The 21,951-nt window shown below is 39.3% G+C and overlaps 1 protein-coding gene across 2 annotated transcripts in view; it reads left to right on the top strand.

Moving 5' to 3' along the window:
- The first annotated feature begins 635 nt into the window (after positions 1-635).
- Positions 636-21,951, top strand: part of RIF1 (replication timing regulatory factor 1) — a 28,688-nt gene continuing 7,372 nt past the window's right edge. For both annotated transcript variants that reach the window (XM_027457604.3, XM_027457603.3), the window contains exons 1-28: positions 636-872; positions 1,517-1,595; positions 2,191-2,287; positions 4,497-4,627; positions 4,746-4,840; positions 5,143-5,332; positions 6,230-6,322; positions 6,417-6,555; positions 7,809-7,960; positions 8,673-8,793; positions 9,629-9,802; positions 10,045-10,155; positions 10,408-10,470; positions 11,299-11,399; positions 11,753-11,839; positions 12,794-12,867; positions 12,990-13,170; positions 13,732-13,839; positions 14,072-14,221; positions 15,311-15,410; positions 16,512-16,776; positions 17,570-17,612; positions 17,901-18,103; positions 18,530-18,629; positions 19,009-19,140; positions 20,144-20,286; positions 21,326-21,415; positions 21,503-21,557. In XM_027457604.3, the coding sequence (XP_027313405.3) occupies positions 775-872; positions 1,517-1,595; positions 2,191-2,287; positions 4,497-4,627; positions 4,746-4,840; positions 5,143-5,332; positions 6,230-6,322; positions 6,417-6,555; positions 7,809-7,960; positions 8,673-8,793; positions 9,629-9,802; positions 10,045-10,155; positions 10,408-10,470; positions 11,299-11,399; positions 11,753-11,839; positions 12,794-12,867; positions 12,990-13,170; positions 13,732-13,839; positions 14,072-14,221; positions 15,311-15,410; positions 16,512-16,776; positions 17,570-17,612; positions 17,901-18,103; positions 18,530-18,629; positions 19,009-19,140; positions 20,144-20,286; positions 21,326-21,415; positions 21,503-21,557 (3,375 nt within the window). In that variant the 5' untranslated portion in view covers positions 636-774. The remainder of the gene's footprint in view (positions 873-1,516; positions 1,596-2,190; positions 2,288-4,496; positions 4,628-4,745; positions 4,841-5,142; positions 5,333-6,229; positions 6,323-6,416; positions 6,556-7,808; positions 7,961-8,672; positions 8,794-9,628; positions 9,803-10,044; positions 10,156-10,407; positions 10,471-11,298; positions 11,400-11,752; positions 11,840-12,793; positions 12,868-12,989; positions 13,171-13,731; positions 13,840-14,071; positions 14,222-15,310; positions 15,411-16,511; positions 16,777-17,569; positions 17,613-17,900; positions 18,104-18,529; positions 18,630-19,008; positions 19,141-20,143; positions 20,287-21,325; positions 21,416-21,502; positions 21,558-21,951) is intronic.

Raw genomic sequence — 21,951 nt, 5'->3', positions numbered from 1 at the left:
ACCTTTTTTTTTAAGTCAAAGCGGTCAGTAAGCTGCAGCGTGTCTTGCTTTGGTGCGGGGGGCCGTGCCCCTGCCACACCTGAGGGACTTGAGAGGGGAGTTTCGGCTCATTATTTATTTATTTATTTATAATTTTGAGTGTGTATTGCTCCAATTTCCCTGGGAATACGGCTCCAACTCCTAGTCTGTGAGGCGGGCAGCAGGCACATGGCCGTGTGAGGGGACGGGGGGAAGGGGGGGCGGGCCGGCGGAGCGGCATTTTACGACCCCGCCGCCTGCCGGCCGCCCTCAGTGGGCTGCGGGCTGTGAGGCGATTTTAGGCTTATACAGGGCGGTTTGTGCGAGCAGGGCCGTGCGAAACTCGTGTTTTTATTTCCAGTCAGAAGCGAGCGTGACGGCGGCGTTACCAGGACGCGGCCGAGCACGCCGCGCTCTGAGGCGGCCCGCCTCACCGCCCCCCTTGACGGACAGCCCCTCGCCCCGCCCCCTCCGCCTCCTCCACCAATCAGAGGCGGGCCCACACGGGCGCGGGAAGCGGCCGATGGCCGGGCGCCGCTCACCGCCCTCAGCCTCGGCCCTTAGCCCCGCCTCCCGGCGCTCCCCATTGGCTGAGCCCCCGCTGCCCGGGCCCGCGCGCCGGCCGTCCCGGCGCCTCGCCGCCATCTTAGGCCGGGAGGCAGCGGCGCGGCCGCGGGCGGGGGGCTCGGGGCAGGGGGCTCGGGGCTTCCGCCGCTCGCCGTGCCTCAGGAAGCCCGGCCCCCGGCCCGCCGCACCATGAGCGCCGCCGCCGGCCTTCAGCCGCTGCTGGAGACGCTGGAGGACCCGGCTGCCCCGCCGGGCGAGCTGACGGACGCGCACCTCGCCATCGTCAGGTGGGTGAGGGGACCGGGGGGGGGTGGGGGGCAGCCTCGTCAGGCTCCAGGCGGTGCTGGTCTGAGGTGATTTATACGGCTAAAGGCTGTGCCGGCTGGTGTGGTGGTGTGTTCCGGGCCGGCACGCTTCAGGGGTGTGCTCTGAGCTGGGTGGGACTGGTTCTTAATGGTGTGGGGGGCAGGGGCGGCTCTGCTGGTGCGGATCGGAGCTCCCCTCAACGCGGAGCCTGCCCCTGGAGCAGCCCCTGAGGGGGGTGTGTGCGGCTCACGTGCTCGGTGAAGTTCGTCCAACTTCCAGGAGTTGCATGGAGTTCATGTATTATCCATTAAAATATTAAAATTAAATGCCTTAATGTCTTTCACATCCCATAAGCACAAAACCCGTTGTTAATCACTTCACTTTTCCCGATATACCAGTATAAACATACTTCATAACACACTATTTTATTGGTATGTCAAGCAACACGTGCTGGCTGCCACTTCAGTACTTCAGCATCTTCTGTTTTAACTTCCCAAGGAGTGAAATAGTGCCCTAATGGCCTGGTCTAACTTCCTCCTAGCCAAAACCAGGAGCTTCAAAGTTACATAGATGATAACAAGTTTAATGGGTGAATGTTCCTTGTTTTCCCTTTTGCTCTGTAAAGTCGCTTGACTGGTGAGGAAGGCAAAGAATTCACTGCTGATGTCAGAAGACACTTCCCTCAACTTTGCAAAGTGTTTAAGGTACGTCTTTTCCAGATTAAAGATTCGATCAGATGGTCAAGGCCAGACTAAGACTTCAACATGCATTCATGTAATTATGAATTCCAGCTAGTAACATAGTATTAAGGGTTTGTTCATGAAACAATTCTTCAATGTTACTAAAAATTACTACAGGGGAAGAAGAAACTTAGGGGCAGGGATTCAGGCAGGTGTTATGCAGTCAAATCAAATCTTCGGGAAAAGATGCTATGTGTGTATACTAAATGTCACTTTTTTGGGAAGATTACTATAAAGACTGTCCATTTTTTTCCATGTGTTTTAGAATCGAGTCAAGTGTTAGCACAGGGAAAAGCAAGGAGGTGAAGAGCTTCTGATGTGTAGCACATTCTTCAGTAAAGATGTCTAATTACAGAGAACAAAAATGTCTTCAGAACTTCAAATTGTTTTAAAGATCTGGAGTGTGTATAAACAGGAGGGCTTTCCTACATGGCTATATTTTCCATCAAGCGTTCATTTTGACAGGTCTCTTCATTCAGCAGGTGTTGGTATTAAGACAGTTAATGTTTTACATTTATTTTGTAAGCTGAGATTTTACATGCGTGTAACTTTTTTCCAGGCACACATTTCTAGCACAAATTCAGAGCTGAGTAATGCAGCATTACAGGCCTTAGGATTCTGCGTTTTTAATTCGAAGATCACGTCTGAGTTGCCAGGTAAGCAAACAAACTTCAGTGTGGTTGGTAATGTGTATCTCTGTACCATAGTCCTTCCTTTATTTCCTTGTTAGCATATAAGACAATTTTGGCAGATGTTCCCAAAGTGATATATTTAACAAAAAGTGATATATGTAACAAAACTGTTCCCAAGTGGTATAATAGTTTTGTCTCTAGATCGGTGTGATCAGATCACTAATTCCATCTTGTGCAAAAAAAAAAAAAAGTTTTTTTCATGCTATTCCACTAATACTGGCCTACTAACTCATAGTTTGGTTGCACGCTTTGGTAGCAGTTAGGTTCTGTAATTGTTCTCTGGAATTTGCAATCAAAAACCACCCAAGTGGAAAAATAATGAAGAACATTTTTTTTTCTGTAGAATGCGGGCCTGCCTGGTAGTGCTTTTCAGTGTTTTCCACTGTTTACCTGGTAATTCCTGTTTGGTACATTAAAATAGCTTAACTTGAGATGTTTAACAGCACAACATTTAAAGTACTCCAAAACCTTACAGCCTGCATTCCTGGAAGATGCTAAATCCCTGTAACAGCAGGTTTCGGTGCTGAAAACCTGAGGCTTATTCCCCAATGTAAAAACAGTGGGTTTTGTTAATCCAGGAGAGCTGATGTTCAAGCTGGTTGGTCCTCAGGAAGTAGCTTTATGGGGTCAGGCATATCTAGTTGCAGTGGCATGGTCAGAAGCAGCTCAGTGTCAGCTGTCAGTGTGTGTGTGGACAGGTTGTGTAGTGGTGGAAGGTGAAGGCTAAACTAGTCACATGTGGATGAGCAGAGAGCATTTTTACACAGCACTTTTTCTCAGTTTTTCTACTTATATTTTCCAGTGTTTCTTGTCTTTTATTACTTAAACTGTAATCTGATTTCTTGAGGAAATGAAGCATCTGTAGCAGTGTCTGTGTGGTCTCTTTCCTTTCCCCTTTAGCTTTTTTTTTTTTTTTTTAAACCACTTAATAAACTGCAGTCAAACTTGCTAGATAAGGTCAGGTCCTGAAAATAGGTGGAGAGTTAGGAAGGTGGGACAAAAAGCTCAAGTTAGCTCAGTTCTTGCTTTCCTCTTTAATGGTGAAGGCTCTTGTAGACCTTAACATGAATTTATATATGTCAATATAGCAGGAAAACTGACTTTTTACAAAGTACTCTTAAATGAAGGTGAAGGCTCGGGAGTTGTAAATAGTTGAATATTCAGTCTTTAGCTCTGCTCCTTTTTAGGTAAAATTATCTTTTGGTTGTGGTGGTTTTACCTGGCTGGGGAGCTAAGCTCAACCACTTCAAAGGAAAAGGGGGTGAAAATATGATGGAAAGGTCTCAACAGTTGAGATAAGGATGGGAAGATCTCTCACCAATTAACATCACGGGCAAAACAGACTCAGTGTAGGGAGATCCATGTAATTTATTGCCTGGATCCAATTTAGTTACCATGGGATCCATCCCCCAGGAGCAAACTGCTCCAGCACGGGTGGCAGCTTCCCCCAGATCCCCTGCTCCTGCGGGGGCTCTCCATGGGCCGCAGCCTCCTCCAGGCTATATCCACGTGCTCCACGGGGGGCTCCTCCATGGGCTGCAGTGTGGAGATCTGCTCCATGTGGGACCCATGGGTGCAAGGGGACAGCCTGCTCCACCGGCCTCTGCAGGCCGCAGGTGAACTGCTGCTGCCTGTCTGGAGCACCTCCTGTCCCCCTTCACTGACCTTGGTCTCTGTTTCTCACTCCTCTCTCCCAGTTGCTGTTGCACAGCAGTTTGTTGTTTTTTTTTCTGTTCTTAAATGTGCTCTCCCTGATGACCAACCCGTGCTGCTGATTGTCTCAGCTCTGGCCAGAAGCAGGTCCTTTTTGGAGCTGGCCCTTATCTAAGGTGGGACAGCTGCTGGGCTCTGCTCACGGAGGCCACCCCTGTGTGCCCCTGCTACCAAACTCTTGCTACATAAACACAAATGTTTTGGGTTTTCTGTCTTCTCATGATACCACGTATAAGCTATGTCTATATTATCTACATGCATTGATACGTTTTGAATTTTTGCTAAAATTTCATGAGAAACTTCCAAACATTTCCAAAAAGAAATGTTCAAGACGTTAAATCGCAGTCTAGTGGAATGGATCTCATTGCTTTCGTAATGTTACATGAGCAAAATGACCTGAGGCTTGCTAAGAAGCTGAGTGGAATACTCAGAGTTTGACTTCTATGCATCCTGCTTTCAGCAACTGAAGTACACGACTTGCTTTCAACCATAAACAGCATTGCTGTGAAAACTCCAGACAAAAACACTCGCACTCGAGCACTTTGGGTGATTTCTAAGCAGACGTTTCCCTCTGAAATTGTTAAAAAGGAGGTAAGTTTCTTAACTTTTTTTGTAGCCTGGGAAACGGAATCTCACGTTTCCAGCTGCTCAGGGAGAAATATTTGTATTTACGTACAACATTCACTTGGATCTTCTTGTGTTTCCTCAGGTGTCCAATATTATTTCTACACTGGAAACAATACTTACTAAAGGAGAAGTCCAGTCTATGATCGTTGAATATGAAGCACTGAATGTTGTTATACGGTAGGTGCACTGTTTTTTTATTGGCTCTAAGTTCAGCTCATATGCTTAAAAAATACTGATGGCATAGACAGGACAGCTGTAAACGTCAGTTTGTTCTGCTTTTGGGGAGGTTGAAATAACCTGTCAGCATTGCAGTTAAGTAAACCATTAAAATGGGATGTTCTAAAATTGTTCAGAATGGCTTCCTCTAAATCCAGAGTTGAATTAGAGCATTTATCAATGATACTAAGACTGTCTGAGCGTGTGAGGAGTATGCTGCCTGCTAGAGATGATCAATGCTTGTATTTGTTTTTTCAATTCAGCTTAATGGAGCAAACTCCAACCGAGATGGGAGAAGAGGCTGTGAGGTGGGCGAAGCTGATCATTCCTCTGGTCGTCCATTCAGCTCATAAAGTGCAGCTCCGAGGTGCCACTGCACTGGAGATGGGCATGCCCCTGCTGCTGCAGAAACAGCAGGAGGTGGCAGCTGTCACTGAACACCTAATGACCACGGTAAGTAGGGAGGGGCTTTTTTTTTTTTTTTCTAGATACAGCAGGAGTAGTGGTCAAGGTTTTTTTTTTTTTTTTATAGTCTAAGTAGTAACTTTTTGCTGCCACTAAGTGTTGAGAGCAACCTCATGATGACAGCAATTGTGACAAAAAAATAATACAAGGTTAAACATAGGACCACTGTAAAAAAAAAATATTTTAATGTTTCTGGCAAGCATTATTGATAAGAAAAGCTTCTTTTTAAATATTCTTTAGATACCTGTCTTTACAGCATTAATTCGTAGTATCATTATACTTTTGTTTCTTAAAGAGAATTTAGTGAGAGAACTAGGGTCTATAGCAGAACTTGGTATGGCATCTTCCAGCTTTACCTCCTACAGAAAATGGGGCTAGCTTCAAAGCTAAGATGAGTTGCTCAAGGTCTTTACCATTTGAGCTGTGAATATATTGAAGGAAATCCTACGACCTTTCTGGGCAGCTTGTTCCAGTGCTGAACCATTCTCATTGTAAAAATAAATTTTAAAAGCAAACAAGCCACCACCAACAACCAAAAGAAGTAAATCCTTTGGCTGAAGTAGAATTTGCCACTAATAATGTCAGTGTGACTTGAGAGTTTGAGAGGCTACGGGTAGTGAAGGAAATTGATTTTGTTGGTTGACATTATCAGCAGGAATAATCGATACCAGCTATTCATTTCAGCAAAGAAGGTAATCAAATGGTAGCAGTGTTTGACTGACTCACCAGGGAATGCTACATGGTACAAAACTTTATCTTTCTGATCTAGAAATAAGTTATTTCCAGACTGCATGTGTCTTTCCAGTTATCATTGATTTGATTACATAATTTTTACGGTAACTTGAATGTATTCCTTGTATAAATTATTTTTCTTTTCGCCCGCAGAAATTAATCTCAGAACTTCAGAAGCTGTTTTCTACAAAAAATGAGACTTACGTCTTAAAATTATGGCCGCTGTTTGTCAAATTACTTGGAAAGGTAAGCAGAAAAACAGTCATTTTACTTATCTGAAGGTTAATAACTAAATTCTGGACAGCTTAATTATTGTAACTTTGAACTTCTGTATTTGCAGACTCTGCATCGTAGTGGCAGTTTCATCAACTCATTGCTGCAGCTGGAGGAACTTGGATTTCGTAGTGGCTCACCGGTAGTAAAGAAAATAGCCTTCATTGCATGGAAGAGTCTAATAGATAATTTTGCTTTAAATCCAGGTAGATTTTAAAAAGTTAACCCGAATTGCTTTGAGTATTGTCACTTTTTATAACTGGAAGAGTATAGATTGTTTCTCTATTTCTTACCCTGGTGAAAACTATGGTATGTGCCACTGTATATACACAGTATATATGTGGTGTATACATAGTAATATATGCTGTGTGTATAGACATAAGGGAAAGTGATGTAACTCGACCAGTAGTTCTGTCTTAGTTTTGCTACTAGGAGAATGGATAAAATTAGAAGCCTTTTTTGTAACACTTCAGTTGAGCCAAACAGTCAGCAATCAAATGGAGAAAAAACTTTGTTCTGGGTATAGTATTTAGGACTGTATGGATTAACTGAGGGGAGAGCCATGCATCAAGATTCTGAAGATGTAAAACATGTACTTCAAAACCTGTTTAAAGGGTACAAAAGAGGCTGGAACAAGTCCAGTACATATATATCACAACGCCCAAAATACTTACCTTGATTGTACTTTCTGTCCTGAAGAGGAAGCTAAATGCAGACATTTCTTAGTTTAGCTGAATTTCAGTTAAGTTGCAATTCTGAGTTGTTTACCATGTGGTCACTTCTAATCACTGTTTTACATAGATAATTAACAAAGATTTTTTTTTTCTAGATGAAATCACTGGCATTATTAGTGTATGTGTTGCATGCTTTATCATGGCTATCAAGGACTGCATGCTGCAAAAGCAGTCTGTCAGCAGTTTCTTATAAATTACTGGTGGACAGGTTCTGCTGCTGCTGAGCTGGCTAAAAGTTTTTTTTCCCTTTAAGCACTTAGGCTTGAGCAAACTTCTGTTCAAACATGCTATGCCATTTCTGCTTCAGTGGCAAATGATCATTTGTGGCCTTGGTATGCCATATTTAAGATCATTCGTTCTCATTTTGTTGTTAATACACAGGTATGTTAAGTGTTTGGGTTTTATTTTGCTGTGGGAGATGTTACTCTTTAAAATAGCAAGCAGGAATGGATTTCCTTAAGTTTCTGTTGGTATGCAGTAGATTTCACTTCCTTTCTGGTATCAGAAAGAAATGCCTTCTATTTCCAGGGGCATTCCAGATGCCATTTAAAGCAATTTGAATAGTCTGAAAGATTAATGTGGTATTGTAGTTCTGCAAAGCATTGCTGTATTTTAAGGTAAAACACAGAAGAAAACTAATGGTTTAAAAAGTTCCCTTTTTGTTATTTTGCAATTAAATTATTTAATTATGTTGATTAAAAATGCTTTTCTTGTTTTTCTTCAAGATATATTGTGCAGTGCTAAAAGGCTGAAATTGTTAATGCAGCCCCTGAGCTCAATCCATGTGAGAACAGAGGCTTTAGCACTGACGAAACTGGAGGTCTGGTGGTATTTGCTCATGAGGCTTGGACCTCAGCTGCCTGCAAACTTTGAACAGGTAATACCACTGAAAATAGTTGTAGTGTAATCATTTAGCTGGTGTTCAGTGTGCAAAGCTGAACTCCGTTACCATAGCTTTTGTCTACCTACTTTGCCCTTCTCTAGTTTATTAGTATAAAACTGTCTTTAGGAACCAAACATGCTTTTTGTTCATGTGCATGTTATATAAGAGCATTTAGGAACATTTAGGGCTGTGTGTGCGATCTTTTTCAAGTTTCAAAAGACGTGAGAGTCTATCTGCCTATAATTTGAGTATCTTAGTGAACGTTTCTGCTCAGTGCATGGTAATAATAAATATGAGCAAGTTATATAAGGATTGTTTTGTCCTTTTAAAATATTCCTTAATATCATGAAGAAAAATATTTCAGGTGTTTCATTACTACTCATGTTGTAATCAAAATGAGCAAAAAGTTTCTGGCTTCTGAATTTTGTTAAATGAAACTTCAGGATGGCAGTAAAGAAAAAAATGTAACTTTAAGCAAGGTACAGGTGGATCACTTCTAACATGAATTTTTATCGAGCTATTTCATATTTGTTCTTCAATATATGTTTTATACAGTGCCTCGAAAATATAATTATGAGGACCCAAGAAGCTCTGAAAAATTTATGCTGTGAATAGCAGTACAGCCTATGTGATATTTAAATTGTGTGATTCTTTGTGGCTTATAGCTTGATTCTGTTATTTTTATTGAGATTTGGTATTTTTGCAGGTTTGTGTACCGTTAATCCAGAGTACTCTAAGTCTAGATTCTTCTGCTGCGGTGCCAGGAACTCCCTTGCGTGCACCAGCGAACCAGAATCTAGGTTTGGCAAACCCTGCACAGAAATCAGGTATTAAAATGCAAGCCTGTTTCCACCTGTATTTTAGATGCAGGAGCCAAGGTGTTTTGTGTAACGTATTTATGGTTTTTAATTTGTCATATTATTGAAAACAGTAACTTCTCAGATGAACATGCAGGAAACTTTGGTGGTGGTTTACATTGGTTAAGCTGAGACTGTAGTCAGTGTCTCAAGCTACAAAATCATGATAATCCAACTGCTGAGGGCCCATCTTTAATGTCCAGGTTTCTGTTCGCTTTTGCAATGGAGCTTTAACTTGAAACTTAACTTTTTTGTGTATATGCTCTATGTATACTAGTCTCAGCTCTGTAGCATTTTTAGGTTCTGTCTGAATATTACTGCAGTGATCATAACACTGCTAATAATGCTGTAAGTACGTGTGAAATCACATTAACTTGAGTGTTAGATCCAGGTGCTGAACTGCCTCTCTGCATGGAAAGCCTGATGTTCTCATACAATTCTAGAATGTTGAAGTTAGAAGCCTCAGGTTCATTGAGCAAGTGTCCTCAACGTGTTAGTAGTGTAGCACCTAATTTGTTGTGTTGCCACAACTTCGATGGCAACTTTTGTTGCCAAAATAATGTTTGGCATCTGAGGCTTTGAAGTCCTTGGAAGACACATGCTTTCAAAATACATGATTAAAACTGTGATGTTAAACCCTGTCAAGTACGTAATGTCTGACTGATAAGAGGTTCCTTTTAGCCACCACTATGATATGACTTGCTCTTCTCACATTTGCTGTGGGGGTTCTGGTTTGTTGGATTTTTCTTCTTACTACGGGTGATATAGGAGGTAACTTTCAACTTTGTTTTCTCCCAACACTCAGGTTCTTATCCATTTGCAAGTCCAGCCACACCAAGAATGAACTTGAATTCTAGTACTGCAGGAGTGGTGGTGATTCCTTCTATTCAGCTTCTGGGAATTGAAATGCTGCTTCACTTCCTGATGGGACCAGAAGTTTTGGATTTTGCGAAGCAAAATAAACTTGTACTTAGTTTAGGTATGTGAGTTACATTTTTCCAAGTACTACTGTGTTCCAGATTTTGTTGGATTTAAAGGTGTCCAGTAGCATGAAATGCTTTAAATATTTGAAACTGCTAGTGGTCATCTTTAATATTGGAAATTGTTTTTAATTTTGTGAAATACTGTAAGTATACACATTCCTGATTGCTTTTTAAGACTTAATTTAAAAACAGACTGAAAAATAGCTGACTTACAAAACAGGCTTTGTTCTTCTCCTAGAGCCTCTCCAGCACCCACTCATCAGCAGCTCATCTTTTTTTTGTAAGCATGCCACCACACTTATAAATGCCGTTCAGGATGGATTTATTGCAATTGGGAAAGAAGTTCCTGGTAAGAATTTAGTGGGAAAATTCATTTTGTTTTCTGAGAAATAGTTTGCAGGAGGAAAACATAAGGGGGGGAAAATAGCCACTTTCTGTAATGCTTCTGTCTGTATTACTTAAATAGAACTTAACCTGACTTGGTCCAAAAGCTTATGCCAGTTTCTGCTTATGTCGATGTCTGTTTAACACAGTTTGTGTTTAAATATTGTTAGTTTAATGTTTCTATTGCAAAGTGAATGGAAATACTTTTATCTTGTAGATTCTATGCTGAATAGTATATGGAAGGACATAAATGGATACGTAAAAACAGCTATTGAATCAGGTAACCTTTTTTTTGTTATAGCTGACCTGTTAGTGATTGTGGCTTTTTTAGTAGACTTTAAGAAATGTTTGTTTCATTGGTAGTAAAACCTGGTTTTAGGCATCATCAACAGTTTTTTGGAATTGATCTCCATGTGCTAATCCATGTGCTAACAATACAAAATCGTACTGATTCAATCCATTCAAGCTTGTCAGGGAAGACACCAGTAGCATATGACTGCAGCTGTGTGTCTTCTAGCAATAAGACACAGAAGCACCTGAACTGCTTTTATGGTTGAAGAAATCTTTCCATTTCCAAAAAGAATGCCATGACAAGTCTTTGGTACTAAGAAAAACTCTGAAATATTATTTGGTGTATTAGTCAAAGTAGTATCAATTTATGTGACTATAGCTACCTCTTTTCCCCAAGTCAAATTTGTTGTAGCATAGTTTCTTTACAGATAGGCTGATTAAATTCATTCTTATTAAAACAAAAGATGTCTAATAGTTGTTTTTTTGATCTAACTGAAAAGTATAGTAGAAATGATATGTGTTACTTAGATGCTTGCAAGATTTCACAGCTTTTTTTTTTTTTTTAATATGCCAGAGTTGAATGTTAACAGGAAGGTGTTTCTATTTTACTTGAAAAATTTAGTTTTTCTACTTAAACTTTTCAGTTCAGTTACACTTCTCTTCAGAGATGCTTGGTATCCAATTGGATAAAGTATTTGGTAATGTTTATAAGTATACAGAACTTCTTAGGATCTTACAGTCCTTGTATTTAAGCTTTAAATAATGGTCACTGTGCATTAATTTGTTCCGCTGTAACTGTAAATTTACTTTATTCTAGGTAATAAGAAAGAAAAACAGGGGTCAGAAATACTGACTATGTTACTCCAGGCCTTAAAAAACACTGTTAGATCAAATTCTCTTCCTGTGCAGAAAATACTGGTAAGTTGAGTGGGTTTGTAGGGTGTGTGTTTTTAAACCTAATTTCTTCTTGATTATGTAAATTCTGTTTGGTGGCAGTCTTTTGCACCTAATTGACCAGACTGGTGTCTTGAGAACCAGTGTTTGGTATGAACTGTGTAACTCTAATGATGCCATAATGTTGCTTAAGGGTTTCTTAGGCATTTTTCAGATTTATTAGCAGGTTTGATCTTATTGAGTATATGATTCTCAGAACTTTCTGTTTCAAAGGGAAGCAGTTGCTACAGTTGTGCTTGCATTTGTGTTTTTATGTTAAAATACTGCTATCACAAGAAAAAAAAAGAATTACACTGTTTTCTTCTTTTCCCCGGTAGTCTCTCATTGATATTACTGTTAAGGAATTACCTCCCAAAGTATTAGGATCACCAGCTTATCAGGTTGCTGATATGGATCTTCTAAATGTAAGTGACTTCTTTCCAGAGCTTTCTTTATGCTTAAAGGCATTAGGATATCATGTAAGCACAAATGTGCAAAGCACAGATGTTTTTTTTAAATGTTTGAAGCTATTGTCTGCTACGAAAAGGTGGTGGTAGTCAGTAGTATTGAAAACTACTCTGTTCTACTCTGGTCCTAGTGAGCTGTAGCTGTACTGAGTTCTGTGTACTGTGTTGGAAGGGGCAAGTGGGTGACAGCAATCTGAAAAACAACCAAAAAACCACTACCACCTTTGAGAAAAGACTGACGTTAGATTTCTGTTGTTGTTGTTGTTATGAGAAGATGCAAGTGTAACAAGGTTATGTGCATGCCTCAAGTGAATAGCATAAAGTTTTGTCTACCAAAACTTAGAGCTCAACTCCATAAGTTTATCTCAACTCCTTTTCTGAGTTTGGATTTGGAGGTTTTGTTCCTGACTTAGTTAATGTAGTCAAACTTAATTAAAGTGATTCGAGCTTTATTTGGCAGGTACTACATGCATTTTTCTAAATGCTTTAACGTTAGCAAGAATGAAATAATAGATCTTTAACAGAGGTTGTCCAAAAGATGTTATACTGTGAAACTGAAGAAAGCCAATCACATTGTGCTCTATCATGTTTCAGACATCATAACATGTAATGTTTGCATTATGAACACCCACCTTATGGTGTCAAGGAAATAGTGATTAAGTACTATAAAACTCATGTGATGGTGGTTTTTTGCTTCAGCTATAGTATAATTGCTGGAAAGTACAGCATCCAGCAGAATTCTTATAACTTTTGCCTCTTTTTACTTTGAAGTGTTAGAATTGACAATTTCTGGCAACTTGTAAACTTCTGGTTTATAGTTAAAAATTGAAGATACATACATGTTTAAGTGAGGCAATTGTTTTATTTGTTTAGCACATATATTGCTTTGACATCTGAAATTTCTCTTGCAAGGGAACACCAGCTTTGTTCTTAATTCAGCTGCCTTTCCATGATAACCTCTTGGAACGGTGTGTAACAGACGAGAGGTATGTGTTGTTTCTTGGTTTTTATTTTGCTTTAATTAAATAAATCCCCTGCAGTTTAAGACTTAATTTTTTTCCGAACTTCAGCTGAAATGTGTTTTACCTATTGAATTTCTCTTCCCTAGGTTCTTTGTAATCCTAGAAACTCTGGTGGGTTATGTTTTATCTGGGCCTACATCTCCACTGGCTTTCAGTGAATCTGTGTTATGCATTATTAACAAGAATGCAAAGCTGGTGGAAAACAAGGAACATCTTTGGAGAATGTGGAGTATTGTTGTTAACCCACTAACCGAGTGGATTAATCGGGTATGGTTACTTTGGTTCTCTTTACCAGAAAACACACGTTCTGTGCTGATCTTCTATCGTAATATATTTTTAGAGATTGCATGTCTTGATGGTAAAATTATATAAGCCTTGATGGCATTTATGAGACTGCAATGTGTGCAGCATTACTAGGAACATTTGCAGTGACACTGTAATATTCAACAGGTTCTGCAGATGGCTTACTAGAAGTCCATTGACTTAACTAATCTCACAGTCATGAGATGTAAAAACATTAAAAATAGTTTGCTTTAGATACTCTGGGTATTAGCGTCACTGCAACTGAAGTAAGCTTAGAAAAAGCACTTCTTTTTAATCCTTCAAATTAAGGGGTTATTCTGGAATTAAACGAAGCTTTTTATCTGTTTAAATAGTAGGATCAGCGTGAACTCTGATAGAATGGAGGAATAACTAATTTCAAAACACCGTTGGCAATTTAGCTAGTGCAAATTTTACATACAAAACAGATGATAGATAAGGTTGTTCTAAATGCATTTAAACCTAGCATTTGCTTTTAAGCAATAAATTGTTTTTTTATCATTGCAGACTAACGAAGTAAATCAGGGTGATGCACTGGAACACAACTTCAGTGCTGTTTATAGTGCACTGCTGCTACCAGTAGCCCTTATCTTGCCTGTTCAGGAATTTCCACAGGTAACAGTTGGTACCTAATGCTGATTAGAAACAATGTGGGTTTTATAAAAACTATGAAGTACTATCTGGTGATCTCAGAGTAGCATTTCTTTTACCAATACACGTATGTATTAAGACCGCTGCTCTGAGGCTAGAATTCTTGAGTTGTATAGGCTTTGACAGAATAAAATTTAAATTTTATCTCTGTGCACAGACACTAATAATCATAAACTTTTTATTTCTGTTGTTAAAGCCAACCATGAAATCCTTGCTGCGCACTTGGTCAGACCTGTACAGAGCATTTGCTCGCTGTGCTGCTTTAGTTGCAACAGCAGAAGAAAACCTGTGCTGTGAAGAACTTTGTGCCAAAATAATATCTGGGCTAGAAGGTGAAACTCCAGTAGTGAGTATAAACCTGTGACATTGAACTATATAAATATTTTAGCAGATGTTTTCAGTTAGATACGTGTGCGAGAACCTATTGTAAACTTCAGTGTAGTGTTTTCTATAATTCAAAGTGTTTGGGGTAAGACTTAGAGCTATAACAACATTCTTTGTATTAATGGGAGTTGGAATTGAACTAGAAATGGATGGGAAAAAAAATGAGTGAAAGTAGTATAATGCTCGAATATTAAAATAAGCAGTCTTTGGGTTTGTCTTCTAAATATTTAAGTAATATTGTTTTGGTGAATGTCGTCAACATCATGGTAAATATAATTTGGCCAGCTGGAATTTTTACATGAAGAAACGTCAGGTTGAATTAACAAGTACCACACAAGAAGTGTTATGATTAGGAAGGATAGAGTAGCAGTGTAGCATTTAGAGGGCATAACTTGATTTGGAGTTACATCATTGTAACTTTTTGATGTGGCTGTATTCTGATAAACTTCAATTTTCAAAAACAGACTTGTATGTAGAGCTGCTGTATGGAAGTTGAATTGACACAAACTTTTTTGGCCCTTTTAATAGCAATGTTTTAATTATTTAGAGGAGTTTGTGATGAATTGAAACAATGCTTGACATGGATCTCAGTGTGTAGTAATAACTCTTTGTGCTTCCCTTAATGTAATTCTGTTAAAATCTTACTGTTATGCCTACAGTGGCTTTTCTGAAAATCAGATTTGGTATAGTTACTGAATTTAAGCACACACTGGGATGTGGTAATGTGTTATGCTAGGTTGTTAATACCTTGTACATTAAATGCTAACATTTTGCTGTACGTTCTTAAATCTAACACCACCTCAGTGCTGTCTGTTGCTGTTTTGCTTCCTTAGTTTATGCATACGTTTTTGTCATTTGTTAAGAGTGAGAAGACTGAATCTTCAGCTTGCTTGTAAACTTGATTTAGTCTCATCTGACCATACACAAAAACTTCATCCCTGCTTTTAAATATAAAAGCTGTTTTGCACTGCAGTGCTGAATGGCCAACACAGTTATTCTGTCATCACAGTTCTTCTGGGCTTTGCTGATGACTTCTGTTTTTTTTCCTTAGGTGTCTTCAATGATGGATGGTCTCACCCATATTATATCAGTTATGGTTGACTGCGTCAACTTCGCACCCTATGGTATTAAATATCAGCCAAAAAATAGATGTAAGGAAATATCTTGAGTATTGGGGTTTTCTGTCTCTCTCTCAGGTTTGGTTGAAAGTAGGAGTTGCTGCAGATGCAGAAGTGATGACTGTAGGCTATCAATAGTCCATGCGTGTTAGGCATATTAGCTAAGCATTGAAGGCATTGACAAACATTCTTAAAAATGAACTCAAAACATCATCCAGTATGCATATTTAAGTACTAGAGCTATTCTGATTTTTGAGCAGCTGAGTAGCTACTGGGTAACTTGGCAGAGAACACTTGAAATTCATGTAACTGTGAAGGCTACGTTCCTTCACAGCTCATTGTAGGACACAGCTCTGTCTGGAGTTGCATTTGATATTTCAGCTATAATTTATAGATGAAATCTGCTTCTGCCTTGTTCAAACATAATCTGAAGCAGTAATGCCTGATCACTCTGTAGTCTAAATATGTAATAAATACCTATCTGAAACTAATGTTAAGCTGTTAGTGTAACAGTGAAAAAGCTACTGCTTGTGAAGCTGCTTTGCATTATAATAGTATACGTTTGGAATACAAAAGATCTTTGTATGCAAAATAGTCTTTGTTCCCTGCTTCTATTTAGAACTGAAGAACTGATTGCCAAAATAACTTTATTCAGTGTAAAACTCAGTATTTTTATAACTTCTCTGTCCCAGCTGAATTTGTTTGGTAGCAAGCCGTTCTGTTGGACTGCTGAAAGAATGAAGTGCTTTAATGGGAAATGCTAATGAGAAAAAATGTGATGGAAGCTTTATTTTTGAATGAGGCTTGATACTTCCCCTTCTCTCCCCTCACCTGTTCCAGAATTTACACCTATCAGCTAACATTTCTAGCATGGTTTACATTTCTGGCAAGTAGGCATTAAAGATGCTTAAAAACAGTGATTTATGTGACCAACCATAAATAAAATGGGAGATATAGGATCCATATCTGTAGTGGTATGATAAAGTTATGTATTAAAAAATGTATGTCCTCTGTTAGGTGTGGTTTTAAACTATTAGTATGTCAATATAGTATAGTTCCCATGTACTGTGTTATAATGCATGTTAGTTATATATAAAAATTTTCTATTTTCTCTTTTTTTGTTTTTAATATTAGCTCCACAGACACCTACAGACTGGTCTAAGAAGAAAAGGGAGCCCCTTGGAAAGCTTTCTTCTCTATTTAAACTCCTGGTGATGTTAATAAACTCTTTCCATACGTTCAGTTCCAACGAAACCTGTTCAGAAGCATTGGTTTCTGTTGGTCCTTCAATTATTGCTATTCTTAACAACATCATCAGCCACGTTTCATTGCCTTCGGTGATTGGGATGATGTTTGCAATTTTTTCAAAACCACTGGCAGTGTTCTTTGAAAAAACAAAGTGAGTATTTGCATTCATTGTATTGCTGCATATTAATGAAATCTTGTGTAGTCTACATCACTCTGTGCTTAAACATAGCTCAGGGTTATTCAAAGCACTGACCCTAGGACACTAAGAATGTTCAACTTCTCCAGAGCCTCAGCTTTAAGGGCACCAGCCACTTTGCTGTAGATTCAGCCTAGCTGGTGCATGCTACTCTTGTGGTGCACACAAGCACTGCAGAAAGAATGGATCTGTAAGATCATCACTCACGTTGTCCTGAGCTGCTGGCACTTGAATGCATGGTGGTGCCAGAGCTAAGGGAGGCTGCCAGAGGTGGCCCTAGTGGCACATGGCAGCAGTCAGCACGCATGGTGGTCCTCGGTTCTTGCTGATGCAAGAACCTTTTGGGGGATTCCAAAACCATGCTTGTGAGTAGCAGTCTCCATTTGTAAGTTTTTTAGAAATAAAACCAAAAACTTAGGTATTTATACATGGAACAGAACCTTCAGCACTTCTGAAGGCTTAATATTTCCAATGTTGCCATTATGTTCATGCCAAAGAGACATTTCTGTAAGACTACATTGTTTGGCTTTCAGCTGCCATTGAATTTCAATACTGTGACAATATTTAGTAACAGTACTTCATTTTATAGTGGCTAGATATTGGGGTAACTTGTGTAAGGTAATTTACATTGTGCAACATAATTTCATTGTTGTGTAGTAAACCTAGTGTGCAGTGCTTTTGTGTGTGTTTTATTCTTGGGATACATGAGAACAAAACATTTCATAACTCTTTTTTTTTGTTTTGGCAGGCTTGCTGATGTACCTAAAGCATACAGTAATCTTAACAACAAGGTAAATTTGCTGGAGAAACAGCTGTGGGGTGGGAAAATAGATGGCATTGTAGAGTTCTTGCTGTTCATTCTGTGTTCTGAACAATATTGTAGTGAAGGTAGAGATTTAACTGTTTTAAACTAAAAAAAAAAAAGGTAACTAAGACAAGTAGGCGTAGGTATTAGTGAGGCTTCTGTGGTGTTCAGGCTGTAATGTTATCTGGGTTTTGTGTGTTTTTAAAGAAAAACAAAACAGAACTTTTAAATAGCAAATGAAATACTAAAACTAAATATTTCTTCCTTCCCTCAGCTTGAAAAACTCCTGGCCGAGATAATTCAGTGTTTGCAGTCTCACTGCACTGGCTCTTACGACAGCGAACTGCTAGAGCAGCTTTCTCCTTTGCTCTGTGTAATGTTTCAGCATAAGAGCAAACAGATCCGCAAACAGTGTGCCCACTTCTGGAATGCAACGTTTGCTAAGGCTGCATCCTTGACATACCCTGAAGAATTAAAGTAAGAAATGTTCTTTTGTATATTGTGTGTGGCTTGGACTGGAGCAAAATAGAAATAAGGGCAGTGCAGCTTAAAGCAGGTCCTTTCCCTGACTGTATGAGCTAGACCTAGTGAAGTATGTAGCTGTGGAAGGGAAAACATGGCTAGTATGCTGTTCCGTTATGCAGGGTGAGATATACATGTTTTTTTCTAGAAAGCTTGGAGGAATGTTCAAGGAATAAACCTAGAAATCAATGAATAAGCCTAGAAATCTGTATAGAGGTTTACTTGACTGTAACACTTCAAATAAGAGATGTCAGGTTAGATATAAGTGAATTAGCATTGTTCTGGTCACTGTTTATGTTCTGCCTCTTGTGAGAGCTGGGGTGTCTGCTGGTCTCGTTGCATACTTCTACCCTCATAAGTCTAAATTTTTGTGTTGAGCAGATCTGTGTTAAGCCAAGCCAAACAGAAAATTCCACTCCTGCTGCCTGGCTTTGAAAGCATTGAGATAGCTGAAGAACATAGCGCACCGTTCTCTGATGAGGTAAGTACTTTGTACCTAGTAGGTGCCTTCGTTGTGAATGAATTCCCCACTTCACCTAGTGGGTAACTTCCTGGGAGTGCAGAAGTCAATTTCGATTTTCAGCGTGATTGTCTTACAATTAACTTCATGTCTGGAAAGATGAACTGTGCTGGATAAACACACTGTCACAAGACTGAGCTGGCTCTTAACAGTTTATGCATTTTAAAACTTGGGGTTCTATGTACTTGTTTAAAATAATGAATTTTTCCAGTGTCGTCCTCTACATAGTTTACATGAAAAAGGGAGTGTGTGTAGTTGTAGAAATGAATATATTTCAGGGTGGATTTGTGAGCTTGGAGTTTCTTCATACAACATATTGACTATATTTTTCCTTGATTAGACGGAAAATTCACAGTGGGATGCAAAGATGAGTGGGATGGAAGTGAATCTGGGTCGAAAACGAGATTCCATATTGGCTCAGACAAACGAACTCAAAGAGAAGCCCAGTAATGTGCAAGTAACACCTGCAAAGGTAAGGTGTTCACAAATAAGTGTGACAATCAGGTCTGTTATATTCTGCAGCTGAACGTCGTGGTGTGAATGCTGAGATAAAACTAATGAGTTATTTGAGACTTTTTTAATCTTAGCTGTACAGTGCACTTATTTTTTTCTGTTCAAATTCTCTGGTAAGTTTACAGATGGCTGAGTTTTAGGTGGGAATTGTGGAAGGCTGCTCAATGGGTCTGCCAATCTGTCACTTGGATTAGGAAGCAAAGGGTAGGACATCTCTGTTAGAAGGAGGAGGCTGGCAAGTTTATAGCTGTTACTTTTCTTGGATCTGGAACTTGAGTTTTCAGACTGTTTTTGTAAAGTAATTATTAGTCTGTTCTGTTACACCATCACTGAGATGTTCTGCTTAGCAACCAGCTTCTGGTAGATGAAGGTGGCAGGAATCATGTTCAGACAGTCACAGCTCCTGCGTTCCCTCCTAAAGCTGCATTTGGGAGCTCTTGAAATGGGTAAATCTGCCTGAGAACAAGGAAGGGTACTGGTGGTTTTCTGTCCTTTGAGTGTGGAGATGGCAAGTACAGATGCTGGTACTTCAGTTGCCCAGCCAGGGTGGTGCAGTTCAACTTAATGTGGTTGTGTCATTCTTCAGTGATATCTAGCTGTTCTTCCAGTGGGAGCCACAGTATCATACTCTTAAGAAACTACTGATTAAGTAAGCAACAGCAAATAGTAGTCCTTATAAATATTGAGGTACCCCCATGTGTTACAGACTTTGAATTTCAAGATGCTAAAGAAAGTGCAGAAACTTCCAGAAGGGCACAGAGGGAGGGGTTGCAGAAACTCTCATAAGTGGTAGTGTTGGAAGAAAAAAGATTGGTAAAGAAAATCAGCACCTACTGAAGGATTTGTGTTGATTAATATGCTGAAAGAACTGTGGTTACCTGAAAACTGTTCTGTTTAGGATAGCTGAACCTGGGTGAGGAAAGCGTTGTCTTGTTTCTAATCCACGTTTTTCCTTTCTGTAGTTAAAACTAGAATTTTCATCTTCGAAGGCTAAAAGTGAGATCCTTCTGGAAGAAGAGAAATCTGTAGATTTTGTGTTCATTCCTCCCGAAACAAAACCAAGAATATTGACAGAACATCAAAAAGAAGTGCTTAGGTCAAAGAGGTTTGTAATTAATATTCTTTTAAACTTCGCATGAAATGTCATTATACTGAGTAGGACATAACTTCTGTTCCGCTATCTCAGCTTGCTCAGACTGGTTAAGCCCCACTCTCCCATACAAGTTAAAATGTTCAAAGCTAACAAAGTTCCCTGGCTTACTGTCTCAAAGCAGTCAAATTATTTTCTGATCTGCAGTTCCTTCTGTGGCTAAACATAGTCTGTTATCCATTTGGAGCTTGATACTTGGATTTCACACTTTTACTTAATGACTCTTGTTTGCAATATGAAACAGAAGCTGGCATTTTTCTTGTATTGTGGAAATTCTGGTTTTCTTTCCTCATCTGATGGAAAAGCTCTAACTTTGAAAGGGAAGTCTTATGCAAGCAGCATGTCAAATTAGGCTATTCCCAAAACTCATCTTTAATTTGAAGATTCTTTTTCAATTTTCTTTTTTTGTGTGTGGAAAAAATAGCACTTGAGTATCTTCTCAGGCAGATATTCAAAAACAGACTGCAAGCAAAATTTGTGTACAGCAATGCTTTACAGGAACCCAGCTGGTTAATACAGTCAGCACGTGTTGGTGAATTGGTGAATTCTTTGCACAGTGGGATCCCAACCACAGCTCTTTATTCCCTACCCTTCCCCACGCACACCCTCCATAAGCATGTTGAAAAAGATTGGATGCAGCTGAATACAGCAGCCTTCCACTCAGGAGTTGAATCATGATCTGCATCCGCTCGGTGCTTTCTTTTGCCAGTGGGACTGCTCAGGTTGTGGCAGCAGATAGCAGTGCTGTGTCCTTTCTTTTCCAGAATGTGGAGCAGAGTGTGTGGTCGCAGTCTCCTGATACTTGGTGCACATTGCTTTGCTTTTTTTCAGCAGCCTGTGCTTTGGTGCATGTTGCTGTTTGAGTAGCCTTAAGAGTTTGGAAGTTCAATCTACTTCCTACAAGAACTTGCTGTCGTGTGATGAATGCATTATACTACCCCATCTCACCATTTTTTTAAATACTCCAACGTAACCATTTCTGGTTTTGTTTCAGAATTGGTATTCCTGCTATGTACAACAATTTAGACACTTCACAAGATACTACCTTATTTTCTCAGTATACTCAGAGCCAGGAAGATTCTTTGTAAGTAAAGTGGCCAGTATAATGTTAAAGGTTCCCTCCCCCCTTTTTGTTTTGCAGCCCTTCTAATTTAATTAACTTTTATTTTAGGGAAAAGCCATCTTTAATAGAAAATGCAAAAGAAGATAATAAAAACAATCCTCAGGTAATTTCTTGTTGTCTAATGGTAGTTAAGATACCAGAATTGTAACCATATCCCTAATGTTTTCTTTGTATTAGTAGCTCTGATAATAGATGGCAAAGCTCTTTGATTACTGTGTATGATAAATAAGTGGGTTTAAATTGCTTTGAAAACTATTTGAGGGGAAAAAAATGTGCCCCCAAATGTATCTGTTCACAGGAATCCTTTTCTTTCTCCATGTTGATTAACCTGTAAGGTTCCCAAGAATATCTTGTTTGTTTTTTTAAACCTCCTCTGTTTTTTCCCATTTCTGCATAATACTGATCCAGACTATAGAATACACTGAGAGCTCTTACAATTTGTATTTCACTTCATCAGTAGGTTTCAATTCGATACTAATTGTAGTGTTTTTCGTGCT

This window comes from Anas platyrhynchos, chromosome 7, assembly GCF_047663525.1.
Source record: "Anas platyrhynchos isolate ZD024472 breed Pekin duck chromosome 7, IASCAAS_PekinDuck_T2T, whole genome shotgun sequence".
Taxonomy (NCBI): Eukaryota; Metazoa; Chordata; class Aves; order Anseriformes; family Anatidae; genus Anas; species Anas platyrhynchos.
This window is presented reverse-complemented; position numbering and strand designations above follow the sequence as displayed.